This window comes from Ranitomeya imitator, chromosome 1, assembly GCF_032444005.1.
Source record: "Ranitomeya imitator isolate aRanImi1 chromosome 1, aRanImi1.pri, whole genome shotgun sequence".
Lineage (NCBI taxonomy): Eukaryota > Metazoa > Chordata > Amphibia > Anura > Dendrobatidae > Ranitomeya > Ranitomeya imitator.
In genome coordinates, this window is record NC_091282.1 from 314,431,351 (window position 1) to 314,456,659 (window position 25,309).

At 46.1% G+C, this 25,309-nt stretch overlaps 1 protein-coding gene across 2 annotated transcripts in view; it reads left to right on the plus strand.

Annotated features, from left to right (window-relative positions):
* Window positions 1–25,309, plus strand: part of DGCR6 (DiGeorge syndrome critical region gene 6) — a 59,114-nt gene that overhangs the window by 13,058 nt on the left and 20,747 nt on the right. Inside the window, exons 1-2 of one of the 2 annotated variants that reach the window (XM_069758540.1) lie at window positions 8,216–9,925; window positions 10,629–10,768. In XM_069758540.1, the coding sequence (XP_069614641.1) occupies window positions 8,617–9,925; window positions 10,629–10,636 (1,317 nt within the window). In that variant the 5' untranslated portion in view covers window positions 8,216–8,616 and the 3' untranslated portion in view covers window positions 10,637–10,768. Of the gene's footprint in view, window positions 1–8,215; window positions 9,926–10,628; window positions 10,770–25,309 lie in introns of those variants that run through there. The other variant, XM_069758549.1, reaches the window with a different exon arrangement.

A 25,309-nucleotide genomic window follows, 5' to 3' on the forward strand; every position in this document is an offset into this window, starting at 1 on the left:
ACATTCCCTTTAATGGTAGCTGACCCACAATATCTGTGGCCACTATAAAGTGTACTAGATGGTAGCTCGATTCTAACGCATCGGGTATTCTAGAATGTATGCGTAGTGTATTGCGCAGCCCACGCGGTACATTGCGCAGCCCACGCGGTACATTGCGCAGCCCACGCGGTACATTGCGCAGCCCACGCGGTACATTGCGCAGCCCACGCGGTACATTGCGCAGCCCACGCGGTACATTGCGCAGGCCACGTATATTGCGCAGCCCGCGTTGTATATTGCGCAGGCCACGTAGTACATTCTGCAGGCCACGTATATTGCACAGCCCGCGTTGTATATTGCGCAGCCCGAGTAGTACACTGCCCAGCCACGTAGTATAATGCCCAGCCCACGTATATAGCAATGTGGGCATCATATCCCTGTAAAAAAAAAAAAAAAAAAGAATTAAAATAAAAAAGTTATATACTCACCTTCCGTTGGCCCCTGGATCCAGGAAGTGGTTACCGACGCTCCTTGTGCGCTCCGGTCTCAAGAGTGCATTGAGGTCTCGCGAGATGATGACGTAGCGGTCTCGCGACACCGCTACATCATCATCTCGCGAGATCGCAATGCATGGAACGTAACCGGAGCGTCGCAAGGAGCGGGAAATATATATATATGATTTTTTTAATTTTTTTTTTTTTAACATTACGGTATATCTTTTTACTATTGATGCTGCATAGGCAGCATCAATAGTAAAAAAATGTTGGTCACACAGGGTTAATAGCTGCGTTAATGGAGTGCGTTACACCGCGGCATAACGTGGTCCATTAGCACTGCCATTAACCCTGTGTGAGGGCTGACTGGAGGGGCGTATGGAGCGGGCACTGACTGCGGGGAGGAAGGAGCGGCCATGTTACCGTTGGACGGCGCCCGTCACTGATTGGTCGTGGGCGTTTTGCCACGACCAATCAGCGACTTGGATTCCATGACACAGGCCGCGACCAATGAATATCTGTGACAGACAGACAGACGGAAGTGACCCTTAGACAATTATATAGTAGATATCGGGGGTGCATAGGCTGCCATTGTTCTCATCGGGTGATTGGCAGCCTATTTAGACTGCACGATTATCTGAAAATGAACATTCCTAAGAATCGCTCATGCATGATAGTCATGCAGTATGAATGGACCCTTATCCATGGTCTCCACTAATCACATATTGGTAGCCTATCTTAAGTAAGCATAAAAGTATCCAGAGCTCGACTACAAATCTAATTGTGAATGTATGGGTTGCCATTATCAGTCACACACAGTGGTCTGTGGAGGACTATGGCCCTGAGAAGAGGCAGAAATTCATGGAAATTACAGCATTCTTAATTCTGCGTTTCCTGGTAGTCCACAATTGATTGTAAGGGAGATTACAACATACTTAGGAGGTCAGCTGTAATGTGACATGATTAAGTGCTGATGAACAGGCTCCCATCCATAATCTGTTCATTTCACATCCTAAACCAAATTAATTTGCAGTAAAATTACATCTTTCACGCTGTGTCCTCAAGACTCATTAAATAGGAAACTGTGAACTGCACTGAAGAATAAAGAAATCTCAAGAAGAGACGGCTGAGCCTAGTTTTAGAAGGGCGAGATTACAGCTGGTTGTGGAGTCAGGACATCCAGTGTCTGGCATTCTTGTATTTGAGTCGCTGTTTCTTGCTGTGCTTGATATTTGTGTAATGAGCATGTATAGCCATTATAGAATACAGGTCCTTCTCAAAAAATTAGCATATAGTGTTAAATTTCATTATTTACCATAATGTAATGATTACAATTAAACTTTCATATATTATAGATTCATTATCCACCAACTGAAATTTGTCAGGTCTTTTATTGTTTTAATACTGATGATTTTGGCATACAACTCCTGATAACCCAAAAAACATGTCTCAATAAATTAGCATATCAAGAAAAGGTTCTCTAAACGACCTATTACCCTAATCTTCTGAATCAACTAATTAACTCTAAACACATGCAAAAGATACCTGAGGCTTTTATAAACTCCCTGCCTGGTTCATTACTCAAAACCCCCATCATGGGTAAGACTAGCGACCTGACAGATGTCAAGAAGGCCATCATTAACACCCTCAAGCAAGAGGGTAAGACCCAGAAAGAAATTTCTCAACAAATAGGCTGTTCCCAGAGTGCTGTATCAAGGCACCTCAATGGTAAGTCTGTTGGAAGGAAACAATGTGGCAGAAAACGCTGTACAACGAGAAGAGGAGACCGGACCCTGAGGAAGATTGTGGAGAAGGACCGATTCCAGACCTTGGGGAACCTGAGGAAGCAGTGGACTGAGTCTGGTGTGGAAACATCCAGAGCCACCGTGCACAGGCGTGTGCAGGAAATGGGCTACAGGTGCCGCATTCCCCAGGTAAAGCCACTTTTGAACCATAAACAGCGGCAGAGGCGCCTGACCTGGGCTACAGAGAAGCAGCACTGGAATGTTGCTAAGTGGTCCCAAGTACTTTTTTCTGATGAAAGCAAATTTTGCATGTCATTCGGAAATCAAGGTGCCAGAGTCTGGAGGAAGACTGGGGAGAAGGAAATGCCGAAATGCCTGAAGTCCAGTGTCAAGTACCCACAGTCAGTGATGGTGTGGGGTGCCATGTCAGCTGCTGGTGTTGGTCCACTGTGTTTCATCAAGGGCAGGGTCAATGCAGCTAGCTATCAGGAGATTTTGGAGCACTTCATGCTTCCATCGGCTGAAATGCTTTATGGAGATGAAGATTTCATTTTTCAGCACGACCTGGCACCTGCTCACAGTGCCAAAACCACTGGTAAATGGTTTACTGACCATGGTATTAATGTGCTCAATTGGCCTGCCAACTCTCCTGACCTGAACCCCATAGAGAATCTGTGGGATATTGTGAAGAGAAAGTTGAGAGACGCAAGACCCAACACTCTGGATGAGCTTAAGGCCGCTATTGAAGCATCCTGGGCCTCCATAACATCTCAGCAGTGTCACAGGCTGATTGCCTCCATGCCACGCCTCATTGAAGCAGTCATTTCTGCCAAAGGATTCCCGACCAAGTATTGAGTGCATAACTGAACATTATTATTTGTTGGTTTTTTTGTTTGTTATTAAAAAACACTTTTATTTGATTGGATGGGTGAAATATGCTAAATTATTGAGACAGGTTTTTTGGGTTATCAGGAGTTGTATGCCAAAATCATCAGTATTAAAACAATAAAAGACCTGACATATTTCAGTTGGTGGATAATGAATCTATAATATATGAAAGTTTAATTGTAATCATTACATTATGGTAAATAATGAAATTTAACACTATATGCTAATTTTTTGAGAAGGACCTGTATAGAACAGTAAACCCATTCTCATTTCATGTCATATTCTGTGGGCATACAACAGGATCATTAGTCTTCTGAGATGCTGCTTTAGTGCCATGGCTAGACTCTAAACCAGTAAGTAGTTTTTAGCATCCTGTTTTATAAATCTGTGCCCACTACCACAACCTGATCTGTTCTACTGCAGTGAGTTAGTTGATGGCCTAGGCTTTGGTTCCATCTTAGGTCCTTGATTGGAGGGAGTCTGACTCTTCATTCCTGCTGATGTGATGGCTTTTAAGTGCCACTTTCCTTCATTGTTTTGCAAGCACAACCTGCTTCCACTAGAAGTTGTACCTGACATCATAGCGCTGGGTGACTAAGTCCAGATGTAAGTGAATGGAAGTGAGGGTTAGTATCAGGCTCATCTGCTACTAGAAGCGGTGCCTGGTGAACAATGAAGTGGAGCAGAGCATTTTCCTGCACTGATTTGCTGAGGATGGTTTTCCTAGAATGGAACTCTTATTTTCCAGAAAATGACATTATCTTTGTCTATGAGCTGCAAAATATTACAAGTCATCCCGACTCAGTCGATTAGTGCATTGATACAGAATCGTACATTTAACACCAGAAATGTTATTTCTATGACTTATTTAATCTGAGGTTAAGTTGTTTTCCAGGTTTCACTTACTTTTCCCTATACAAGCATCTTCTACATAAAATAAAATCAATCAGCCTTACCCTCTGGCATCTCATTGCTATCTGTGGTCTATATTGACATGATAGCAGCGGTAATGGCACAATCTCGGGACTTGGGTCAGTGGGCATGCTGATGTAGATGACACAAGACCTGAGAGCCCAGTGAATTGGCAAATAGTCAAATGGTGCAAAAGACTGTGAGCTGTGGTGGAGAGTCAGCACTGGTAGGCCAGGCTGATATTCTTTTACATAGTGCAAGCCCACTGTGGACTTAATTAAAGGGAACCTGTCACCCCGAAAATCGCGGGTGAGGTAATCCCACCGGCATCAGGGGCTTATCTGCAGCATTCTGTAATGCTGTAGATAAGCCCCCGATGTTACCTGAAAAAGGAGAAAAAGACGTTACATTATACTCACCCAGGGGAGGTCCCGCTGCTGGTCAGGTCGGATGGGCGTCTCCGGTCCGCTCCGGCGCCTCCTATCTTCTTTCCATGACGTCCTCTTCTGATCTTCAGCCACGGCTCCGGCGCAGGCGTACTTTGCTCTGCCCTGTTGAGGGCAGACAAAGTACTGCAGTGCGCAGGCGCCGGGCCTCTGACCTTTCCGGCGCCTGCGCACTGCAGTACTATCCTCTGCCCTCAAGAGGGCAGAGCAAAGTACGCCTGCACCGGAGCCGTGGCTGAAGATCAGAAGAGGACGTCATGGAAAGAAGATGGGAGGCGCCGGAGCGGACCAGAGACGCCCATCCTACCTGACCAGCAGCGGGACCGCCCCTGGGTGAGTATAATATAACGTCTTTTCCTATCGCCACGACAGCACCCCTACGAGAGAGGGGATCCGCCCACCTTCCGGACAGGAACCTACAGAATTTAAAGGGGCGGTCCCCCTCACCACTCCAGTTTGGGTTCCTGTCCGGACGGCGGGAGCCTGCAGCAGCAGTCTTACCCGGGCCTCCATGCCTCCACGCGGTATCTGTTAGGAACGGCGGAATCGGGGGCTCGGAAGCAGCGTCGGGGATGTCCTGCGTGCAGACCCCCCTCGTCTGGCCGTGAGGAGCGCGTCCCAGGAGTTGGGCAGTGCCGTCCTGGTCCGCGGTTGAGCGCGGTGTGCAGCGTCCACACCGGCGCTGGTGAACCCGGAAGTATTTGGTACGCTTCCGGGGTAAGCCGGGGGAGGAGCGCTGCAGCGCTGTAAAAGAGCGACGCCTAGGGTAGGAGGCGCGCAACCATGTCCTCAGTAGGGGACGCCGAGCACCCTCATGGAGAGGGAACGGAACAGCGCAGTAAGAGCGGTAGCGGCCGCTCAAGGAGAAGCAGCAGCAGCGTGGTACGGGGGCAGCAGCGTGCGAGCGCCCCAGCGTCACATTTGGATCCTACTCCTCCAGAATCGGTATTCACAGGATCAGCCTTATGGTGAGTGTTAAATCAGACACCTTGTGCTGATATGGTCTGTTATTTGTGCTTTGTTTTAGGGAAAAAAGACCACAAAATCTAAGCACAAGCAATGTGCTCTATGCATGACACCAATGCCTGACAGTTATACCAAAAGGCTGTGTCAGGCTTGCATATCTCAGACCTTAGAAGAGGAAGCTCCCCTTCGGTCATCAGACCTTAGAGTGGTCATCAGGGAGGAAATTAGCTATTCCCTTAGAGGCAGCCGCCAGGAAAGGTCGGGCAGGGACATATCGCCAGGATCTAGTCTGTCCCTGCAAGAAGGGGAATGTTCCCGCTCCTCATCTCCATCCTCCTCAGATGAAGAGGGAAGGCCTTGCTTCTCGGTGGACAACATGGACATGTTAGTTAAAGGAGTCCGAGCTACCATGGGTGTTGCAGAGAGCAAGGAACCAAGGTCTGCACAGGACATAATGTTTGCGGGCTTGTGCCAGAGGAGTCGTAAGGTGTTCCCGGTGGTGGATACGGTTAAGACTCTTATAAAGAGAGAATGGGATAAGCAGGATAAGGGTTTCCTTCCGTCATCAGCTAAAAGAAGGTATCCCTTTGAAGATAATGAGCTGGCAGAGTGGATGAAAGTCCCAAAAGTGGATGCAGCGGTGGCTTCTACATCTAAAGCCGGTACCTTGCCGCTGGAGGACGTGGGCCTTCTGAAAGATCCATCAGATAGGAAGGCGGACATGTTTTTGAGGAAAGTTTGGGAATCAACTGCAGGGGCGTTTAAACCTGCTATCTCTAGCACGTGTACGGTTAGATCCGTCATGGTGTGGATATCCCAACTGGAAGAACAGCTGAAGTCCAAGGTGCCCAGAGACAAGATGTTGAACTCACTGTCGCAAATACGTGAAGGGGTGGCGTATTTAGCGGACGCGTCAGTGGATTCTTTAAAATTGGCGGCAAGATCAGCAGGCCTCTCAAACGCTGCTCGCCGAGCCCTATGGCTTAAGACCTGGAAAGGGGATGCCCAGGCGAAAGCTAAACTGTGTACAATACCGTGTAGGGGTGAGTACCTGTTTGGCCCGGTATTGGATGATATCCTAGCTAAGGCTGAGGATAGGAAGAAAGGTTTTCCTAAAGCTTTCAATCCTACCTTTAGGAATACCTTCAGGAGACGCTTCCAATACCGAAGACCTTACCACAACCGAGACTGGGAACCATCAGACCCAAAAAAGAAAGGTTCGGACTTTAATGCTTCGTCATCTTCCTCAAGAAGAAGAAGAAACTATCGTTAATAGAGATCTTCCAGTAGGGGGCAGGTTAAAATTCTTTTATGCTCAGTGGGCCAAAATAACTTCGAGCAATTGGGTTCTGGGTATAATCAATTCAGGGTTAAAATTAGAGTTCCGGGAAAGACCTTCTGAATTTTATATCTTGACTGCCCCTGATTCCTTAGACCAACAAAAGGCCCTTGAAAAAGAGGTCCAAATGTTAAAACGGAAGAAAGTCATAGTGGAGGTTCCAAAACATCAACAGGGGAAAGGGTTCTATTCCCCTTTATTTTTAATCTCCAAGCCAGATGGATCCTTTAGAACCATCATAAACTTACGGAGATTAAACAAACATCTAGAGTATCATGCCTTTAAGATGGAATCGATTAAAACGGCAACTAAACTTCTTTCCCAGATGTTATATGACAGTCCTGGATTTAAAAGATGCGTATTACCATCTGCCCATTCACCAGGATCATCAACAATTCCTCAGAATGGCGGTGCGCTTAAACGACCAGGTCAGACACTTTCAGTTTGCTGCAATGCCCTTTGGTCTATCTATGGCACCGAGGGTGTTTACTAAAGTCATGGCAGAAGTAATGGCCTATGTCAGAGAACAGGATACGTTAATTATACCCTACTTGGATGACTTCCTGGTAGTGGGGAATTCCTTTTGCCAGTGCAGTACTCTCCTAAATCATGTAATATCTTCCTTACAGGACTTGGGTTGGATAGTCAATATGGAGAAGTCAAGACTCGACCCATCAACAACTCAGACTTTCCTAGGTATTCTGCTGGATTCGGAAGTGCAACAATGTTTCCTTCCGGAAGAGAAAAAGCAGAGGATTGTGCACAAAGTCAGTACGGTAACAAGGAAGCCAGATCTGACTTTAAGAGACGCTATGTCCCTTCTGGGATCTCTAACGTCCTGCATACCAGCCGTCCAGTGGGCTCAATTCCACACTCGAGTGTTACAGGCCCAAGTCTTGGATACAGAGAGAAGTCTTCAAGGGCAATTAGGCGGAAGACTCAGGTTGTCCACCGCCACTCTACACAGTCTGAGATGGTGGTTAAACAGAAGACATTTAGGGAAAGGAGTACGCTGGAGTGTAGTACCAAACAACACGGTCACAACCGATGCCAGTCCAATAGGTTGGGGAGCTCATATAGGAGATGTCTGGACTCAAGGGCAATGGTCTCTCTTAGAGGCTCAAGAGTCCTCAAACTGGAAAGAGCTCACGGCAGTGAAGAAGGCCTTACTCAGGTTGCTTCCATCTCTGCAGGATTCACATGTAAGAGTCCAAATCCACATGGAGAGAAGTAGAACCGGAGAATAGAAGCCGCGCAGACCACAATAAAGGTATCAGAGTTACACACACACTCTGTTTATTAGCCTACGCGTTTCGTGGCCAACAGGCCACTTCATCAGGATGCCCTGATGAAGTGGCCTGTTGGCCACGAAACGCGTAGGCTAATAAACAGTGTGTGTGTAACTCTGATACCTTTATTGTGGTCTGCGCGGCTTCTATTCTCCGGTTCTACTTCTCTCCATGTGGATTTGTTCTGCTTGCCGGGAGCTTGCTGCGACCATACGTGCTGATCCAAGGGAGTTGTGACCTGTCACAACCAGACCAGGTGAGTCTGTTTTGTGGGGGTCCACGTGATTGCGACACCTGAAGGTATTACTCTATGTGCGCTTTTTTTTTTTTTTTTTTTTTTTTTTTTCTTCTTGATGTAAGAGTCCAGACAGACAACACAACAGTAGTGGCGTATCTCAACCATCAAGGGGGTACAAGGTCAAGATCCCTAATGAACACCGCCACAGACATACTCGAAATAGCCGAAGCCCACTTTCGCTCTCTATCAGCTGTGCACATTCGGGGAGAGCTCAACACAGAGGCAGATTACCTCAGCCGTCATTCTCTACGTCAGGGAGAATGGGTTCTAGATCGACGGGTGTTCAGACAAATAGTGGACCTGTGGGGATTGCCCGTAATCGATCTATTCGCAACGAGAGAGAACAGGCAGACCAGGAAGTTCGCTTCTCTTCGGGTGGCGGACAAGCCCTGTATAATAGACTCCCTTCAAATACACTGGAATTTTCCTCTAGCTTACGCGTTCCCTCCAATGTGTCTGATCCTGTTAGTCCTCAGGAAGATCAGGGAGGACAGGGCGAGAGTGATCCTGATTGCCCCCTTTTGGCCCAGGAGGGCATGGTTCTCGTTACTCAGGGCAATGTCTGTGTCCGACCCCTGGGTACTGCCGACCAGCCCGGAGCTTCTTTCTCAGGGTCCATTCAGTTACCCCAATGTGGAATCCCTGCATCTGACGGCGTGGAATTTGAGAGGGAGTTATTGAGGAGAAGAGGGTTTTCAGAGGCTCTCATATCTACCCTTTTAAATAGTCGGAAAGAAGTCACCACTAAAATCTATGCTAAAACTTGGAAAAAGTTCCTTGCCTTCTACCAAAATCCCTTTTCTGGCAAGGTTCCAATTCCGGCTATTCTGGAGTTTTTACAGAAAGGCCGAGAATTGGGCTTGGCGGTAAATACCCTTAGAGTCCAAGTATCAGCTTTGGGAGCGTTATATAACAGTGATGTGGCGGGAAATAGATGGGTTTCCCGATTTATCAGGGCCACTGAACGTAGTAAACCAGTGTATATTCCTAGATTACCACCATGTGATCTAAATTTGGTTTTAGACGCCTTAACAGAAGCCCCCTTTGAGCCAATGATTGTCTCCATTAAAAATTTAACTTTAAAAACAGCCTTCCTAGTAGCCCTGACCTCTGCTAGGAGAGTGAGTGACTTACAAGCTTTGTCGATAGACCCTCCTTATTTAATGGTCTTTCAGGATAGGGTAGTATTAAAACCAGACCCAGCATACCTACCAAAAGTAGCTTCCAAATTTCATAGAAGTCAGGAAATAATTTTACCATCTTTCTGTGACAGTCCGAATTCAGCTGACGAGCAGAAATATCACATGTTAGATGTCAGAAGAACTCTATTAGAGTACCTACATAGAACAGAACCATGGAGGCAGAGTAGGGCTCTGTTTGTTTCCTTTCAGAATCCAAGGAAAGGGGCGAGTGTAACTAAAGCGTCTATCGCCAGATGGATAAGAGATGCCATATATCTTGCTTATACTGCTAAAGGCCAGACACCACCAGATGGCATCAGGGCCCACTCCACTCGAGCCATGGCCTCATCCTGGGCGGAAAGAGCGGACGTCTCCATAGACGTAATATGTAAGGCGGCAACTTGGTCATCTCCTTCCACCTTTTATAGACATTATCGCCTTGATTTATCTTCAGAGGCCAATTTAGTTTTTGGCCGTACAGTACTTAGTGCTGTAGTCCCTCCCAGGTGATTGATCTTTGAAAATCTCTCGTAGGGGTGCTGTCGTGGCGATAGGAAAACCGGTTTTTACGTACCGGTAATAGGATTTTACGGAGCCACGACAGCACCCGCACATTCCCCCCCGTAGTTATTCACTGGTTTCTGCACCCTTTGGGGAAAGTGTGCTTGTTAAAAAATCACTCTTTAGTAGGTGATGGTATTTAGTAATGTTTAAGTATATATGTTTATGTACTAACTCAATGGCGGTGTCCCTTATACTCTGAAACACAAACTGGAGTGGTGAGGGGGACCGCCCCTTTAAAATCTGTAGGTTCCTGTCCGGAAGGTGGGCGGATCCCCTCTCTCTCGTAGGGGTGCTGTCGTGGCTCGGTAAAATCCTATTACCGGTACGTAAAAACCGGTTTTTCTCCTTTTTCAGGTAACATCGGGGGCTTCTCTACAGCATTACAGAATGCTGCAGATAAGCCCCTGATGCCGGTGGGATTACCTCACCCGCGATTTTCGGGGTGACAGGTTCCCTTTAAGAGGAACCTGGAAAACATGCTTTTTAGATGCCTTTTATCTGTATTTCATTATTATTTATGTTCTTAGGCTCTTGAACAGAGAATCCGAGAGGAACAACGAATGATGGATGAAAAGATCGTTCTAGAATTAGACCAAAAAGTTATAGACCAGCAAAATACCTTAGAGAAAGCCGGTGTGTCTGGTTTCTATGTTACAACTAACCCCCAGGTAAGTGTTTCGTTCCACATAATTCTGTGTGAAATACCATCTACAATGTGTAAGATAAAAAAAGATCCAATGTAAAGGTTTTAGCATGGTATAATAGCATGTTTCACAAAGGAGCTGGACACTTTCAGACAATTATATCACATAGTGCCCTTCCAATCACTGGTAAAGTATCATCCATAACTCCAAAAAATATTGAGGAATCATCAAACTAAAGCATTATCTGCCCTAAATGTGAGATAAAAGTAACACTTTATTAATTACATATAGTTAAAACCAAATCTCTTTGCCATATACACAAAAGTAGTCAAAAAGGTAAGCTGTGAGCTTGCAACATTGGAGCGGTATAATCTACTATATTATTGTCTAAGGGTCACTTCCGTCTGTCTGTCTCACGAATATTCATTGGTCGCGGCCTCTGTCATGGAATCCAAGTCGCTGATTGGTCTTGCCAGCTGCCTGTCATGACTGCCGCAACCAATCAGCGACGGCCACAGTCCGGCGGAATTAATGGCCGCTCCTTCCTCCCCGCAGTCAGTGCCCGCTCCGTACTCCCCTCCAGTCAGCGCTCACACAGGGTCACTGGCAGCGTTGACCGCCGCGGTGTAACGCACTCGGTTAACGCTGCTATTAACCCTGTGTAACCAACTTTTTACTATTCATGCTGCTTATGCAGTATGAATAGTAAAAAGATCTAATGTTAAAAATAACAGCCCTTGGATCGAAGCGGCCGGTTACCGATGCTCCTCGCGACGCCCCGGTGACCACTCCATGCATTGCGGTCTCGCGAGATGATGAAGTGCGGTGTCGCGAGACCGCTATGTCATCATCTCGCGAGACCGCAATGCACTCTTCAGACCGGAGCGCGTGAGGAGCATCGGTAACCTGCCGTTTCGATCTGAGGGCTCTGGAAGGTGAGTATGTAACTATTTTTTATTTTAATTCTTTTTTTTTGTTTTTTTTTTAACAGGGATATGGTGCATACTACGTGACTGGCCAATATACTACGTGACTGGCCAATATACTACGTGGGCTGTGCAATATACTACAGGGACATGCATATTCTAGAATACCCGATGCGTTAGAATCGGGCCACCATCTAGTCTATAAATAAAGTGCAAGCTCAGATATATCTACCCACATTATTTGACAATTTGGGTAGTACAAAAGTGTAACCAAATAAAATAGAACAGTTTCATACCCATGTTGTAAAACTCCTATAGTACCCACTAAATTACATAAGCCACTGTTTCGCATTAAATTACCTCTTCAGGGGGGCCAAGTTATAACATGGTTGATGTTTTTAAAAGGTTGAAGGTTGAAATTGCAATCTACTTTTATTTCTAAATATACAGTATATAATGTCCCTTCACATCCACAGTCTTCAAGTAGAAACACTGTGTGTAGCTTTTGCCCACTAAGCCTGCTACGGATGGTTTAAATTCTATTTTCCTTCAGATTACCACTATATCTACAGGTAAAAAAACATTTTTAGCAGTGACACATTCCTTTAAACTTGAATCTGCCAAGCAGAGGCTATCAATTAATCTAATAAAATACATTTCCAACTTGAGTGTCAGGGGTAAACCTAAAAGAGAAGTAATCGGGAACAAAAAGCATGAATATCAAGGATTTACAGAAAATGAAACATTGGCATCTGGATGTCCGAGTTAGGCTATGTATGTGGTACAAGGGCCAAGGTAGAGCAGTTACCCAGTGAGTTTAAGGGCTCATGCAGACTTCCGGGTAAATCTGCCCAAGCATGGACTGCTAATGCACAGACTGGCCAAAGCTCTTCTGACCTGACTGCCACAGCCTCGTAGAAATATATGAAGCTGTCACGCTTTGGTCGGCAGAGCAGTGGCAAGTCTGTGCATTAGCAGTCCATGCTCGGACCTATTTGCATGAACGTCTGCATGATACCTAAATGAGACAAAGATGGGATGGAGTGTAAGACTAAAAGTGATGGGAACCAAGTTAACGGATGTGTCTGTACCGGTGTGAGATAGTGGGGAGTAAAAATGTGGTAGCTTACAAATTACAATAATAACCTGTGTGACTCAAAAACCCAACTAGCCTGTATCCTTGGGGTATGTGCACACTGAGGTCTTTGCAGGCTTCCAACTAGACAATGCCGGTTTGGAGCATGTTCCATCAGGAGCCGATTCAGAGAAGTGATATGCACTTTGTTTCCCTACCAGATGTTTTTCAACACCTGAACCAGAAGAAAACTGCTCAAAACACTGAACATATGGACAACAAAGCGGTTTTACAATAGAAATGAATAGGCGTTTTGAGGCAAGTTGTTAGGAAGACCCACTCCGAATAAGTCCTCGAAAACTCAGTGAGCACATAGCCTTAGGAAAGAGTTTCCAGTTTCCTTCTGCTTGCTGGCCTTTCAATGACTTCTTGGTGTAGCACATACAATTTTTTTTTAAAAATGTTACATTGCTGGTTTTCTTGATGGACGGAGAGGAAAGTAATTTTGCATGATTTGTTGATGCAAAGGTGGGCTTGTGAGAAAAATGTGTCTTCTAAATTATTATATATTATTAAATTATTGTAATACCCTCTAACACACAGCCTCTCTAGCATATATCAGGGTAATGACTGATGATTTCTGCCTAGTGCACAAGGATTAAGTACCAGCGAATGAGAATCTTATGAGACACTTCCCAGTGTCTGACACCTTTGGAAACAGATTTAGTTGATTTAATGGCCTTATGCCAACATAGAATCAAGAAGAAGTGATTTAGCACCGATTCCCATTTAGAAGAGCATGTTGGCTCATCTGATGAGATAGAAGTTAAATGGGGTCATAAACACTAAAAATACCACGAGTACGTGTGTGGTTGGAAAAAATATTGTGAAATACATTTTCTACATAGCTATGTTGAAATCGGTGCACATCTAATGGTATATTTTTAAAAAATATTGCTGTGGAGGTCAGATTTGGCTGATATTTTTAAGTATTCCTTAAAAGGAATCTGTCACCTCATTTTGCCGCTATAAACTGCGGCCACCACCATCAGGGGCTTGTCTACAGCATTCTGTAATTCTGTTGATAAGCCCCCGATGTATCCTGAAAGATAAGAAAAACAAGTTAGATTATACTCGTCCGGTGTGGTCCTGGTCAGATGGGCCTCGCAAGTCTGGGTCTGGCGCCTCCCATCTTCAAGCGATGATGTCTTCTTCCTTGCTTCTGTAACAGCTCCTATGCAGGCGTATTTTTTTTTTGCCCTGTTGAGGGCAGAACAAAGTACTGCACCTGCGCACTGGATTGCTTTACGCTGCCCTCAACAGGACAAATCAGTACGCCTGTGCAGGAGCCGCGACAGAAGCAAGGAAGAGGACGTCATCGCATGAAGATGGGAGGCGCCGGACCCGGACATGCAATGCCCATCGGACCTGGACCACACCGGACCGCCCCTGGGTGAGTATAATCTAACTTGTTTTTTCTCCTCGCCACGAGAGCACCTACCGAGAGAGGTGATCCTTCCCTAGGAACAGGAAACCCTACGGAGAGATAAAAGGGACGGTCCCCCTCACTCCCACAGTTGGTTTTCTGTTCCTAAGGAACCTGTGGAGAGAAGAGGATACCTGGCCTGGATGCCACTTGTGCGGTTACTCTGAGAACGGCAACGGCTCCAGCTTCGGGGGTCCAGTCTTCAGCTCCCCCCTCCGATGGCAGGACACCGTGAGGCCAGGATCCGGGGAGTTGCCTGGCTCATGGAGAGTGCGAGGATTGGAACGCTCGTTGCCTGCCGGGGGGGTGGGGGGGTTGACTACACTCGCTACTGAAGTGATCCGAGCTTCCGGGGGTACCAGAAGCACAGAAGCAGCAATGCTGCGCTGGCACGCACAGTGCAGCCGTAACCTGGAAGTAGCGAGTACTTCTGGGGGGGATGGTGGCTTTCAGCATAAAAACACCGGCGGGGAAACAACAACATGCAACATGGCATCCCCTAAGGACTCTGCTGTACTTCCCCAGGCACAGCAGCCACAGAAGCAGCAGGGGACGCTCTAAACAGAGCAGGTCCTCCACAAAGAGTGCTAAGGACAAAGGATTCGGTCGGTCCACATCACAGCCTGTGCCCTCGCCTCCTCTTCAACCGGTACCACCTTGACAGAAAGCTTCACTGGGTGAGTGTTATTCCCACCTATTAAGCTGATCGGCTCATTTTTTCTTCTATATACCCTAGGCAAAAAGAGCTGAAAAATCTAAGCACAAACAATGCGCTCTGTGTTCTCAGCCCCTTCCGGATAGCTACTCCATAAGGATGTGTCATACGTGCATTGAAAACACCCTACATGAAGAATCCTCTATAAGAACAGAAGATATCGGGCTAATGATTAAGGAGGAATTGCAGGCCTTAAAAGGTTCAGGTAGCATTTCGGGCGTAAAGTCCAATAAAAAATATGACTCACCGAGATCAGACCATACCTCGGATAGTGATGATAGAGGCTCAGACTTCTTCAAAGGATCCCCTTCCTCAGAAGGAGAACAAGATTCATGTTTTCCAACTGAAAGCATTGATAATCTTGTTAGGTCAGTTCGGGAGACCATGGGTCTTAAGGACACTAGAGATCCCAAAACCCCTCAGGATATCATGTTCGCAGGTCTATCCAAGAGGAAAAGACCAACATTTTGTGTGATTCCCTCAATTAAAGGATCGGTCAAAAAAGAATGGGCGAGTCGGGGCAAAAAGGTTTACCTTAAACATCCAAGAGACGTTATCCCTTTAATGACGAGGATCTATCTACATGGGCAAAAGTCCCAAAGGTAGATGCAGCTGTAGTGTCCACATCAAAAAGATCCTTATTACCAGTAGAGGAATCAGGTTCCTTACGAGACCCTCTAGATAATAAAGCTGACTATCTTGGGAATCATGTGCAGGGGCATTTAAACCGGCTATATCAGCTACATGTACAGCAAGATCCATGTTAGTTTGGTTAAATGATCTGGAAGAAGGCATAAAAGGCACCCTTTCCAGAGTAAATTAATATCCTCCATCCCTCTGATTAGAGGCACCACAGCCTTCTTGGCGGATTCCTCAGCCGACTCTATTCGCCTAGCAGCCAAGTGAGCAGGATTGACGAACGCAACTTGCCGAGCACTTTGGTTAAAGGGTTGGAAAGGAGATGCGCAGACCAAATCCAAACTCTGCAGCCTACCATGCCAGGGTGGTACAAAATTGGATGAGATTCTCACCAAAGCAAGTGAGAGAAAAAAGGGGTTTCCTAATAATTACATTCCATCCAATAGGAGAGCCTTTTGGAAACCTGTATGTAACAAGAGGACTTTAGGAACAAGGACCGCTGGGCCCACAGAGAAACCAAGCAAAAAGGTTCATTCTTTGGTCAACGTCCATTTAGAATGGAAGATAAACCATGTTAAAACAGACCTACCAGTGGGTGGTAGGCTGTCCTTTTTTTGCCGACAATGGACAGGGATAACATCCAACTCGGGGGCCATTAGCCTTGTAACATCAGGCTTAAAGTTAAGATTTGCCCGAGTTCCTCCGGACACCTTCCTATTGACTTCTCTAAAATCCCAATCTCAACAGGGGTTTTTGGAGCTGGAAATAAGGAATCTATTGTCTGAACGGGTTCTAACAGAAGTTCCGTCAAATCAAAGGGGGAAGGGGTTCTACTCCCCTTTTATTTTTGGTTCCTAAACCAGATGGTTCATATTGGACCATAATAAATCTAAAGAAATTGAATGTCTTTTTAGAAAACCAGACCTTCAAGATGGAGTCTATCCGATCTACTATAAAACTTCTGTTTCCCAGGCGCTTTATGGCGGTCCTCAACCTCAAAGATGCGTATTACCATCTACCAATGTATATCGAGCATCAACAATACCTCCGTGTGGCGTTCATGATGGAAGGTCAAATCTGTCACTTCCAGTATACAGCAATGCCTTTCGGGCTGTCAGTGGCTCCCAGAGTCAGAGTCTTCACCAAATTGATGTCAGAGGTGATGTCATATTTAAGGTTAAAGGACACTCTTATAGTCCCATACCTAGATGGACCTACTGGTGATAGGAAATAATGCAACAGTGTCAGCAATGTCTAGTTAATGTAATCTCATCTTTACAGAAATTGGGATGGTTAATCAATTGGGAGAAATCCAAATTGTGCCCGGTAACCTGCCAAACATTCCTGGGCCTTCTTCTAGACTCCGTAAGTCAGAGGTGCCTCCTTCCAGAAGCAAAAAAACTGACAATAAAGTACGACCAGTGGTCAACAACCCTAAAATATCCCTTAGGCAGGGCATGTCCCTTCTTGGTTCTTTTACTTCATGTATTCCAGCAGTCCCATGGGCTCAGTTCCATACTAGACAGCTACAGTATGCCATACTGCAGGAAAAAGAGACTACAGGGTTATTTAGGAAGTTTTATATCTCTATCAGCGGAAGTAATTGAATCTCTAACCTGGTGGCTAGAGCTAGACCATCTCATAAGAGGGATTCCTTGGGTTACTAAACCTTCAAAGATAATTTTCACAGATGCCTGTCCTAGAGGTTGGGGAGCGCACCTAGGAGAACATATAGTTCAGGGGCAATGGTCATTTAGCGAAGCAAATGATTCCTCAAATGTAAGGGAATTGAAGGCCATCTATCATGCCATATGTAAATTTCTTCCGCAGTTGCAAGGAACACACACAAGATTATTGTCAGACATGACATCTGTGGAGTATATAAATCAAGGAGGAACAAGATTAGGAGCTCTCATGTCTATAGCAGACAAGATCCTAACAATAGCCGAGAAACATCTCCTATCCTTGTCAGCTCTGCATGTCAGGGAAGTGAACCACTCCAAACCAGATTTCTTCAGCCGTCAGACCTTGCACCAAGGAGAATGGGTACTCAACCGTCGCATCTTCATAATAACAGAAAGGTGGGGCACACCAGAAATAGACCTTTTTGCAACAAGGAACAACAGACAAGTCGAAAAGTTTGCTTCATTATATATGACAGACAACCCGAATATTCTCGAATCCCTCCAAGTCCCATGGATATTTCACCGGGCATATGCATTCCCTCCGATGATAATCCTACCAGTAGTCATCAGGAAAACAAGGGAGGAAAGGGCGAATGTGATCCTAATAGCCCCATTTTGGCCCAAGAGGCCATAGTTCTCTTGGCTCAGAGCCATGTCGGTCTCAGATCCGTGGATTCTCCCGGAAGATCAGGATCTCCTGTCTCGGAGCCCCTTCTACCACCCTCACGTGAAGGTCTTACGGCTGACAGCCTGGAATTTGAGAGGCAATTACTAAGACTGACAGGCTTCTCAGAGAATCTAATTGATACCCATGTACAAAGCAGGAAAACGGCCACCACAAAAATTTATGTAAGATTATGGAGGAAATTTCTTAGTTTCCACTCAATAGGTCTTTCCAAAGAAGTTCCCATTCCTGCTATTTTAGAGTTCCTACAGAAAGGGTGTGAGTTAAGCCTTTCAGTCAATACTTTAAAAGTACAAATATCTGCTCTAAGGGCCTTATATAGTCACAATATTGCAGGGGACAAATGGGTAGCTCGTTTTATTTCAGCATGTCAGAGGACAGAGTCTGTACAGATTCCCCAGATACCTCCTTGGGACCTCAACTTAGTCTTAGAAGCTTTGACGGAAGTCCTATTCGAGCCACTACATTCAGCCCCGATAGAATGTTTCCCTTATTGGTTGCCCTAGTGTCAGCAAGAAGAGTAAGTGACATTCAGGCACTGTCAATAGATCCCCCTTTCTGTCAATACTTCAAGATAAAATAGTCCTAAAAACAGACCCTTCTTACTTACCTAAAGTATCCACTAGATTCCATAGGTGACAAGAAATCTTCCTTGCTTCTTTCTATAATAACCCCACAAATCTGGAAGAAGAAGAAAAATATCATACACTAGATGTGAGAAGGGCTACAATAACTTATTTAGATAGAACTAGCCCCTGGAGGAAGAGCAGGTCTCTGTTTCCTTCCAGGGCAATAAGAAGGGATCTGGAATCACGAAGGGCACGTTATCTCGGTGGATTTGAGACGCAATTTGTCTGGCTTACTCATCGAAAGGGGAGAATCCACTTGAAGGCGTGAAAGCCCACTCCGCTCGAGCTGTAGCGTCATCCCGGGCTGAAAGGGCAGATTTCCCAATTGAACTAGTATGTAAGACCGCAACTTGGTCTTCACCTTCCACCTTTTACAGTCACTACAGACTGGACTTGTCTTCCTCTACTGACTTAGTTTTTGGTAGATCAGTTCTCAAAACTGTGACCCCCCAGGTGATTGTCTCTGAAAATCTCTTGGACGGTGCTGTCGTGGCAAGGAGAAAAAAACAGATTACTTACCGGTCATGCTTTTTTATAGAGCCATGACAGCACCCACTTACTTCCCTCTCTAATAGTAGTTATGCATAGTTCACTTGTAGGGGTGAATAGCTCATTTGTTTAGTTGTATATAGTTAAGTAAATACAGATAGAAATATTGGATAGCCTACTAAAACTGGTGGGCGGTTCCTCTCTGAAACCCAACTATGAGCGAGGGGAACCACCCCTTTTATCTCTCCATAGGGTTTCCTGTTCCTAGGAGCGGATCCCCTCTCTCTGTGAGTGCTGTCATGGCTCTAAAAAAGAGCATTACCGTTAAGTAATCTGTTTTTTCTTATCTTTCAGGTTACATTGTGGGCTTATCTACAGCATTACAGATCGCTGTAGGTAAGCCTCTAATGGCAGCCGCAGTTTATAGCGGTAAAATGAGGTGACAGATTCCATTTAGCCCTCTTCACAACCTTGGGGTTTTCAGTTTTTGCACCTCAGTTGGGTGAGATCCACTATTTTTCTTCCTTTACCTTTCGCCTTATTGCACTGTGACGCTTCTCATTTTGTCCTAGCATCTCTAGTCAGATATGTTGGCTAACATTCTTACCTAAGCATGGGAATGCTTTTCTGTGGTTTGTAGTATCCTGATAGGTGTTGGGTTTGGATTTGTGCTCCTGCTGCTCTGCTGAATTTTTTAAGCTATGATTTAAATAAATTAATTTTTAATATTATCCTCTAGGCTGGATGTGCTTTTGTTCCAGAGCTATAACATTTTTATTTTTCTGTCGATATGGACGTGTGAGGGCTTGTTTTTACAGGACAAGTTGTACTTTGGAGCAGCAGCATTGATTTTACCATATGGTATGGTGAATTACAAAAAAAGGGCAATTCCACATTTGTTTTTTTCAGGGTTTTTTGACATGTACAGTACAGACCAAAAGTTTGGACACATCTTCTTATTTAAAGATTTTTCTGTATTTTCATGACTATGAAAATTGTACATTCACACTGAAGGCATCAAAACAATGAATTAACACATGTTGAATTATATACTTAACAAAAAAGTGTGAAACAACTGAAATTATGTCTTATATTCTAGATTCTTCAAAGTAGCCACCTTTTGCTTTGATGACTGATTTGCACACTCTTGGCATTCTCTTGATGAGCTTCAAGAGGTAGTCACCGGGAATGGTCTTCCAACAATCTTGAAGGAGTTCCCAGAGATGCTTAGCCCTTGTTGGCCCTTTTGCCTTCACTCTGCGGTCCAGCTCACCCCAAACCATCTCGATTGGGTTCAGGTCTGGTGGCTGTGGAGGCCAGGTCATCTGGCATTGCACCCCATCACTCTCCCCTTGGTCAAATAGCCCTTACACAGCCCGGAGGTGAGTTTGGGGTCGTTGTCCTGTTGAAAAATAAATGATGGTCCAACTAAACACAAACCGGATGGAATAGCATGCCGCTGCAAGATGCTGTGGTAGCCATGCTGGTTCAGTATGCCTTCAATTTTGAATAAATCCCCAACAGTGTCACGAGCAAAGCACTCCCACACCATCACACCTCCTCCTCCATGCTTCACGGTGGGAACCAGGCATATAGAGTCCATCCGTTCACCTTTTCTGCGTCGCACAAAGACATGGTGGTTGGAATCCAATTTGGACTCATTAGACCAAAGCACAGATTTCCACTGGTCTAATGTCCATTCCTTGGGTTCTTTAGCCCAAACAAGTCTCTTCTGCTTGTTGCCTGTCCTTAGCAGTGGTTTCCTAGCAGCTATTTTACCATGAAAGCCTGCTGCACAAAGTCTCCTCTTAACAGTTGTTGTAGAGATGTGTCTGCTGCTAGAACTCTGTGTGGCATTGACCTGGTCTCTAATCTGAGCTGCTGTTAACCTGCGATTTCTGAGGCTGGTGACTCGGATAAACTTATCCTCAGAAGCAGAGGTGACTCTTGGTCTTCCTTTCCTAGGGCGGTCCTCATGTGAGCCAGTTTCTTTGTAGCGCTTGATTGTTTTTGCCACTGCACTTGGGGACACTTTCAAAGTTTTCCCAATTTTTCGGACTGACTGACCTTCATTTCTTAAAGTAATAAGGGCCACTCGTTTTTCTTTACTTAGCTGCTTTTTTCTTGCCATAATACAAATTCTAACAGTCTATTAAGTAGGACTATCAGCTGTGTATCCACCAGACTTCTGCACAACACAACTGATGGTCCCAACCCCATTTATAAGGCAAGAAATCCCACTTATTAAACCTGACAGGGCACACCTGTGAAGTGAAAACCATTCCCAGTGACTACCTCTTGAAGCTCATCAAGAGAATGCCAAGAGTGTGTAAAGCAGTCATCAAAGCGAAAGGTGGCTACTTTGAAGAACTTAGAATATAAGACATTATTTCAGTTGTTTCACACTTTTTTGTTAAGCATATAATTCCACATGTGTGAATGTACAATTTTAATAGTCATGAAAATACAGAAAAATCTTTAAATGAGGTGTGTCCAAACTTTTGGTCTGCACTGTATATGTCATAGGTCATGAAGGGGTTAAAGGTTTTTCTGGTTTCAGTAAAGTGTCGAGAAAAAAAAAAAACAAACTTTGATTTACCGTATATACTGAAGTATAAGCCGAGGTTTTTTAGCACATTTTTTTTTTTTAATGGCGAAAACGCCCCCCTCGGCTTATACTCGAGTGAGTGTCCAGAAGATGGAAGAGCAGCGGGTCACGGGAGGCAGGAGCCGGCTGCTGTGGCTAAAACGTGTGCTTGCCGTTTCAGAGAAATGAATATTCACTGCGCTAAATATATGTCCGTCAGTAGCTGTGGGTGGCTGTGGAAGACCACTGAGTAGGACCAAAGGATGTAGCGAGCGACAGGAGTTTGGGGGCTGCCAACTGGTGACTTTTAGTGGGGATGTTGAAGTCACTCATGATGATGTTGGAAATGTCCACATAGAGAAAGTGTTGAAGCCAGGTGGAGAAGTTGTCAATAAAGGCAGTGGTGGGGCTGAGTTGTCGTTCGGTATACAAGAGGATGGCCACTTGGCGGGAGAGTAGAATTTTGACAGAGTGCACTTCAAAAGAAGGGAGGATAAAGGGGAAGAGAGGTTGGATTGGCTTAAAGGTGCCGCTCTTAAAAAAAAACAAAAAAAAAAAACACTCCTCCACCATGTCTATTGCCACGACGAGGAGTGTGAGTGGAGTGAAGGTCACCGTAACACAGAGCAGCAGGTGAGACTATGTTGGAGGGTGTCGGTGTCCTCCGCCTTTTCTCCTTCGTCTCATTGGGGGACACAGACCGTGGGGTGTATGCTGCTGCCACTAGGAGGCTGACACTAAGTGATACAAAGAAAGTTAGCTCCTCCCCTGCAGTATACACCCTCCTGCTGGCTCTCAGCTAACCAGTTCTTGCTTAGTGTCTGTAGGAGGCACACGGGTCTGTTTCAGACCCCAACGTTTCTATTTTATTTTTTACTTTTCTGTAAATTTTTATTTTTTAATTAACGGAGTGAAGGGGGCGACTGTTCCTTTCAAGGTTCTGATCTCCCCCGAACCATCAACAGGCGAGCATGGCGAGTGTACCTCCCCGCACCCTCTCCTGCGACGTGGGAAGCCATGCCTGAGCTCACTTCAGGGGCGACGGTTCCTTCATGGTCCCGATCTCCCCACACCAGCAGCAGGCAACCACATGGAGTGTCGCCTCCATGTATCCTCTCCTGGAGCCAGGCCTAATGCCGGACAACTGGCCCTGTCCACCCGGACTGAATTCCATGGATGTACTGAGGCCCTCTCTATGGCGTCCGAGCAGCCCCCACTGTCCCACCACTGTGAAAGCGGATGGCACAAGGAGGCGGACGGTTCCTCTCCACCTCCCTAACAAAGGGATGATGGATTGAGGTTTATCCCTGCACCGTCCACGCTGCACAGAACAGCGCTGAAACCCACATCCGCGGCGGCTCCATGCCGGGACGTGCACTGATGGTGAGTGGATCCATCTTCAGAGGATATCCAGACAATCAGTCTCAGCCACTTTCCTGTGGCCCACATCTCTGAGGTAACGCTCCGGCCGGCTGCAAAAATTTAGGCCCTGGCATCGGCCGATGTGTAGGCCGCATCCTGGAAGTCTTGCCTGGAACGCCCCGCTGGTGTCGCCCGCCGGCTACAGAAATTTAGGCCCCGGCTTGGGCCTATTCAACATTGTGTCCGTGGTTCCGACCCCCGAATTGGCGCTTCTCGCTCTCTGCGAGATTTTATCAACTCTGCAACTCCCGGTGGCCATTTTGGTCCACCCGGCCAGCTCACACTGGGGTGACAGTATTTTTGCATTAAACATCAGTACCTGGGTAAGAAAGTACCTGGTCTTAAAGGCACACGACCAGTAGTCCCTGGTCTTAAAGGCACACGGCCAGTAATCCCTGGTCTTAAAGGCATATGACAAGTATTCCTTGATCTTTTAAAGCGCATGTCCAGTATTCTCTGGTCTTAAAGGCGCATAACCAGTATTCCCTGGTCTTAAAGGAGCATGACCAGTATTCTCTGTTCTTAAAGGCGCCTGGTCGTAAGGACGCATGACCAGTATTCCCTGGTCTTAAAGGCGTATGACCAGTATTCCCTGGTCTTAAAGGGCATGACCAGTATTCCCTGGTCTTAAGGGCGCATGATCAATCCGAGGAGCCCTCCGCCGCCGACCCCAGCTTATCCTCTAGTTCCCCTCAGTGGACCGCAATCCATGGTTCTCTGACCAAGAGATTGAATCCCTCCGTGTACCCTCTGTGGCTCGCAGGACTTATATACATGGTCCCTATCCTACATGGGAGCCGTCAGCTAGCAGGGGCAGCAAGTATTCTAGAAACTTACAGGTGTCTAGAAACATACAGGCATCTAGAAAACGTAAGTTTTAGTTTCCTGCTCCCTCACCAATGATTTGATGACAACAAGGCTCTGAATATGGATTGGATATTGCCTGAACTTGCCAGAGCTTCAGAGAAGAGTAACCAATCTCGGTACATTGACGAAGACTCTGGTTCTGCTCTAGACTACGCAGTGTCCCTCATAAGGAGACTAAACTCCCTCGTAGAGCATTTGCCATTCAGTTCGGATAAGCGATTCACTGGACAGAAGCCTCTACGTGGGATGCCATGCCTGGCCTGATTTTTAAGGGCGACGGGTCCTCTAAAGGGCACCGATCTCCCCACACCATCAACAGACGAGCACACTGAGTGTCACCTCCATGTTTCCTCTTCTGCATCCAGGTCTAACGCCAGACTACCTGTCCTGTCCACCCGGGGACCTGAACTCTGCGGATGTACAGAGGCACCCTTTTTGGCATACGAGCACCCCTCTCTGCATCACCACTATTTAGCGGATGATGCAAGAAGGCGGACAATTCCTCTCCACTTCCCTGTTAAGAGGTTGATGGATCGAGGGTTCCTAATTTTTATCTCTGCACCGCCAAAAGAGAGCGGCGATGGCAAGAGACTATGACCTGTTGGATGCAGCCGCACATTCTGCCATGGGGCAGATTAACCGGGTAGAATCTCCTGTGGTATGCCTACCAGTATCCCTACCCGAGGGGTCATCTATTAAAAATACCACGGACTGTCAGATAACAAATCTGGTTCATTTCGCCTTGCAGCTTCGGGTTCAGCGCTCTATCCTCCCTAGCCGCCGCATGGATTGCTAGAGCAATGGTCTCCTGGCGGGAGACCTTAACTACTTTGATTCACACCAGTAACAACTGGCCAATCAAATCTTTTGAGCGAGAGACTGACAAAGGATTGTATAAGGGTTGTCCAGCACAGTCTAGATCTAAGGGATCTTGGTTCCAAAAAGGGGAACGAAAAGTAAGACCGACCCTGGACCTCAATCTTCTAACAACCTTTGACATGGTCCTCCTTCGGATTGAGTTCCTCCGCTCAGCCATTACTTCAACAGAAAAAGGTGCAGTTTCCGGCATCCATCGACATTCGGGATGCTTAACCTCTTCAAAAATTCCTTCGCCTTTCCATTCGTGAACAGCATTTTCAACTCACAACCTTGTCCTTCGGCCTTGCTTCCGCACCCAGTGTGTTCACACGGGTCATGGCGGATGTCATGTTTCTCTTGCACCCTAGAGGCGTGCTCGTCCTGCCCTGTTTGGTCGACTGTCTAGCCGCCCTTCCAGGACTGAGTCGTCTATATCACTTGTGATACCCTCTCACCTGGGCTGGCAGCTACACTTAGACAAGTTCTCCTCATTTCCAGCCC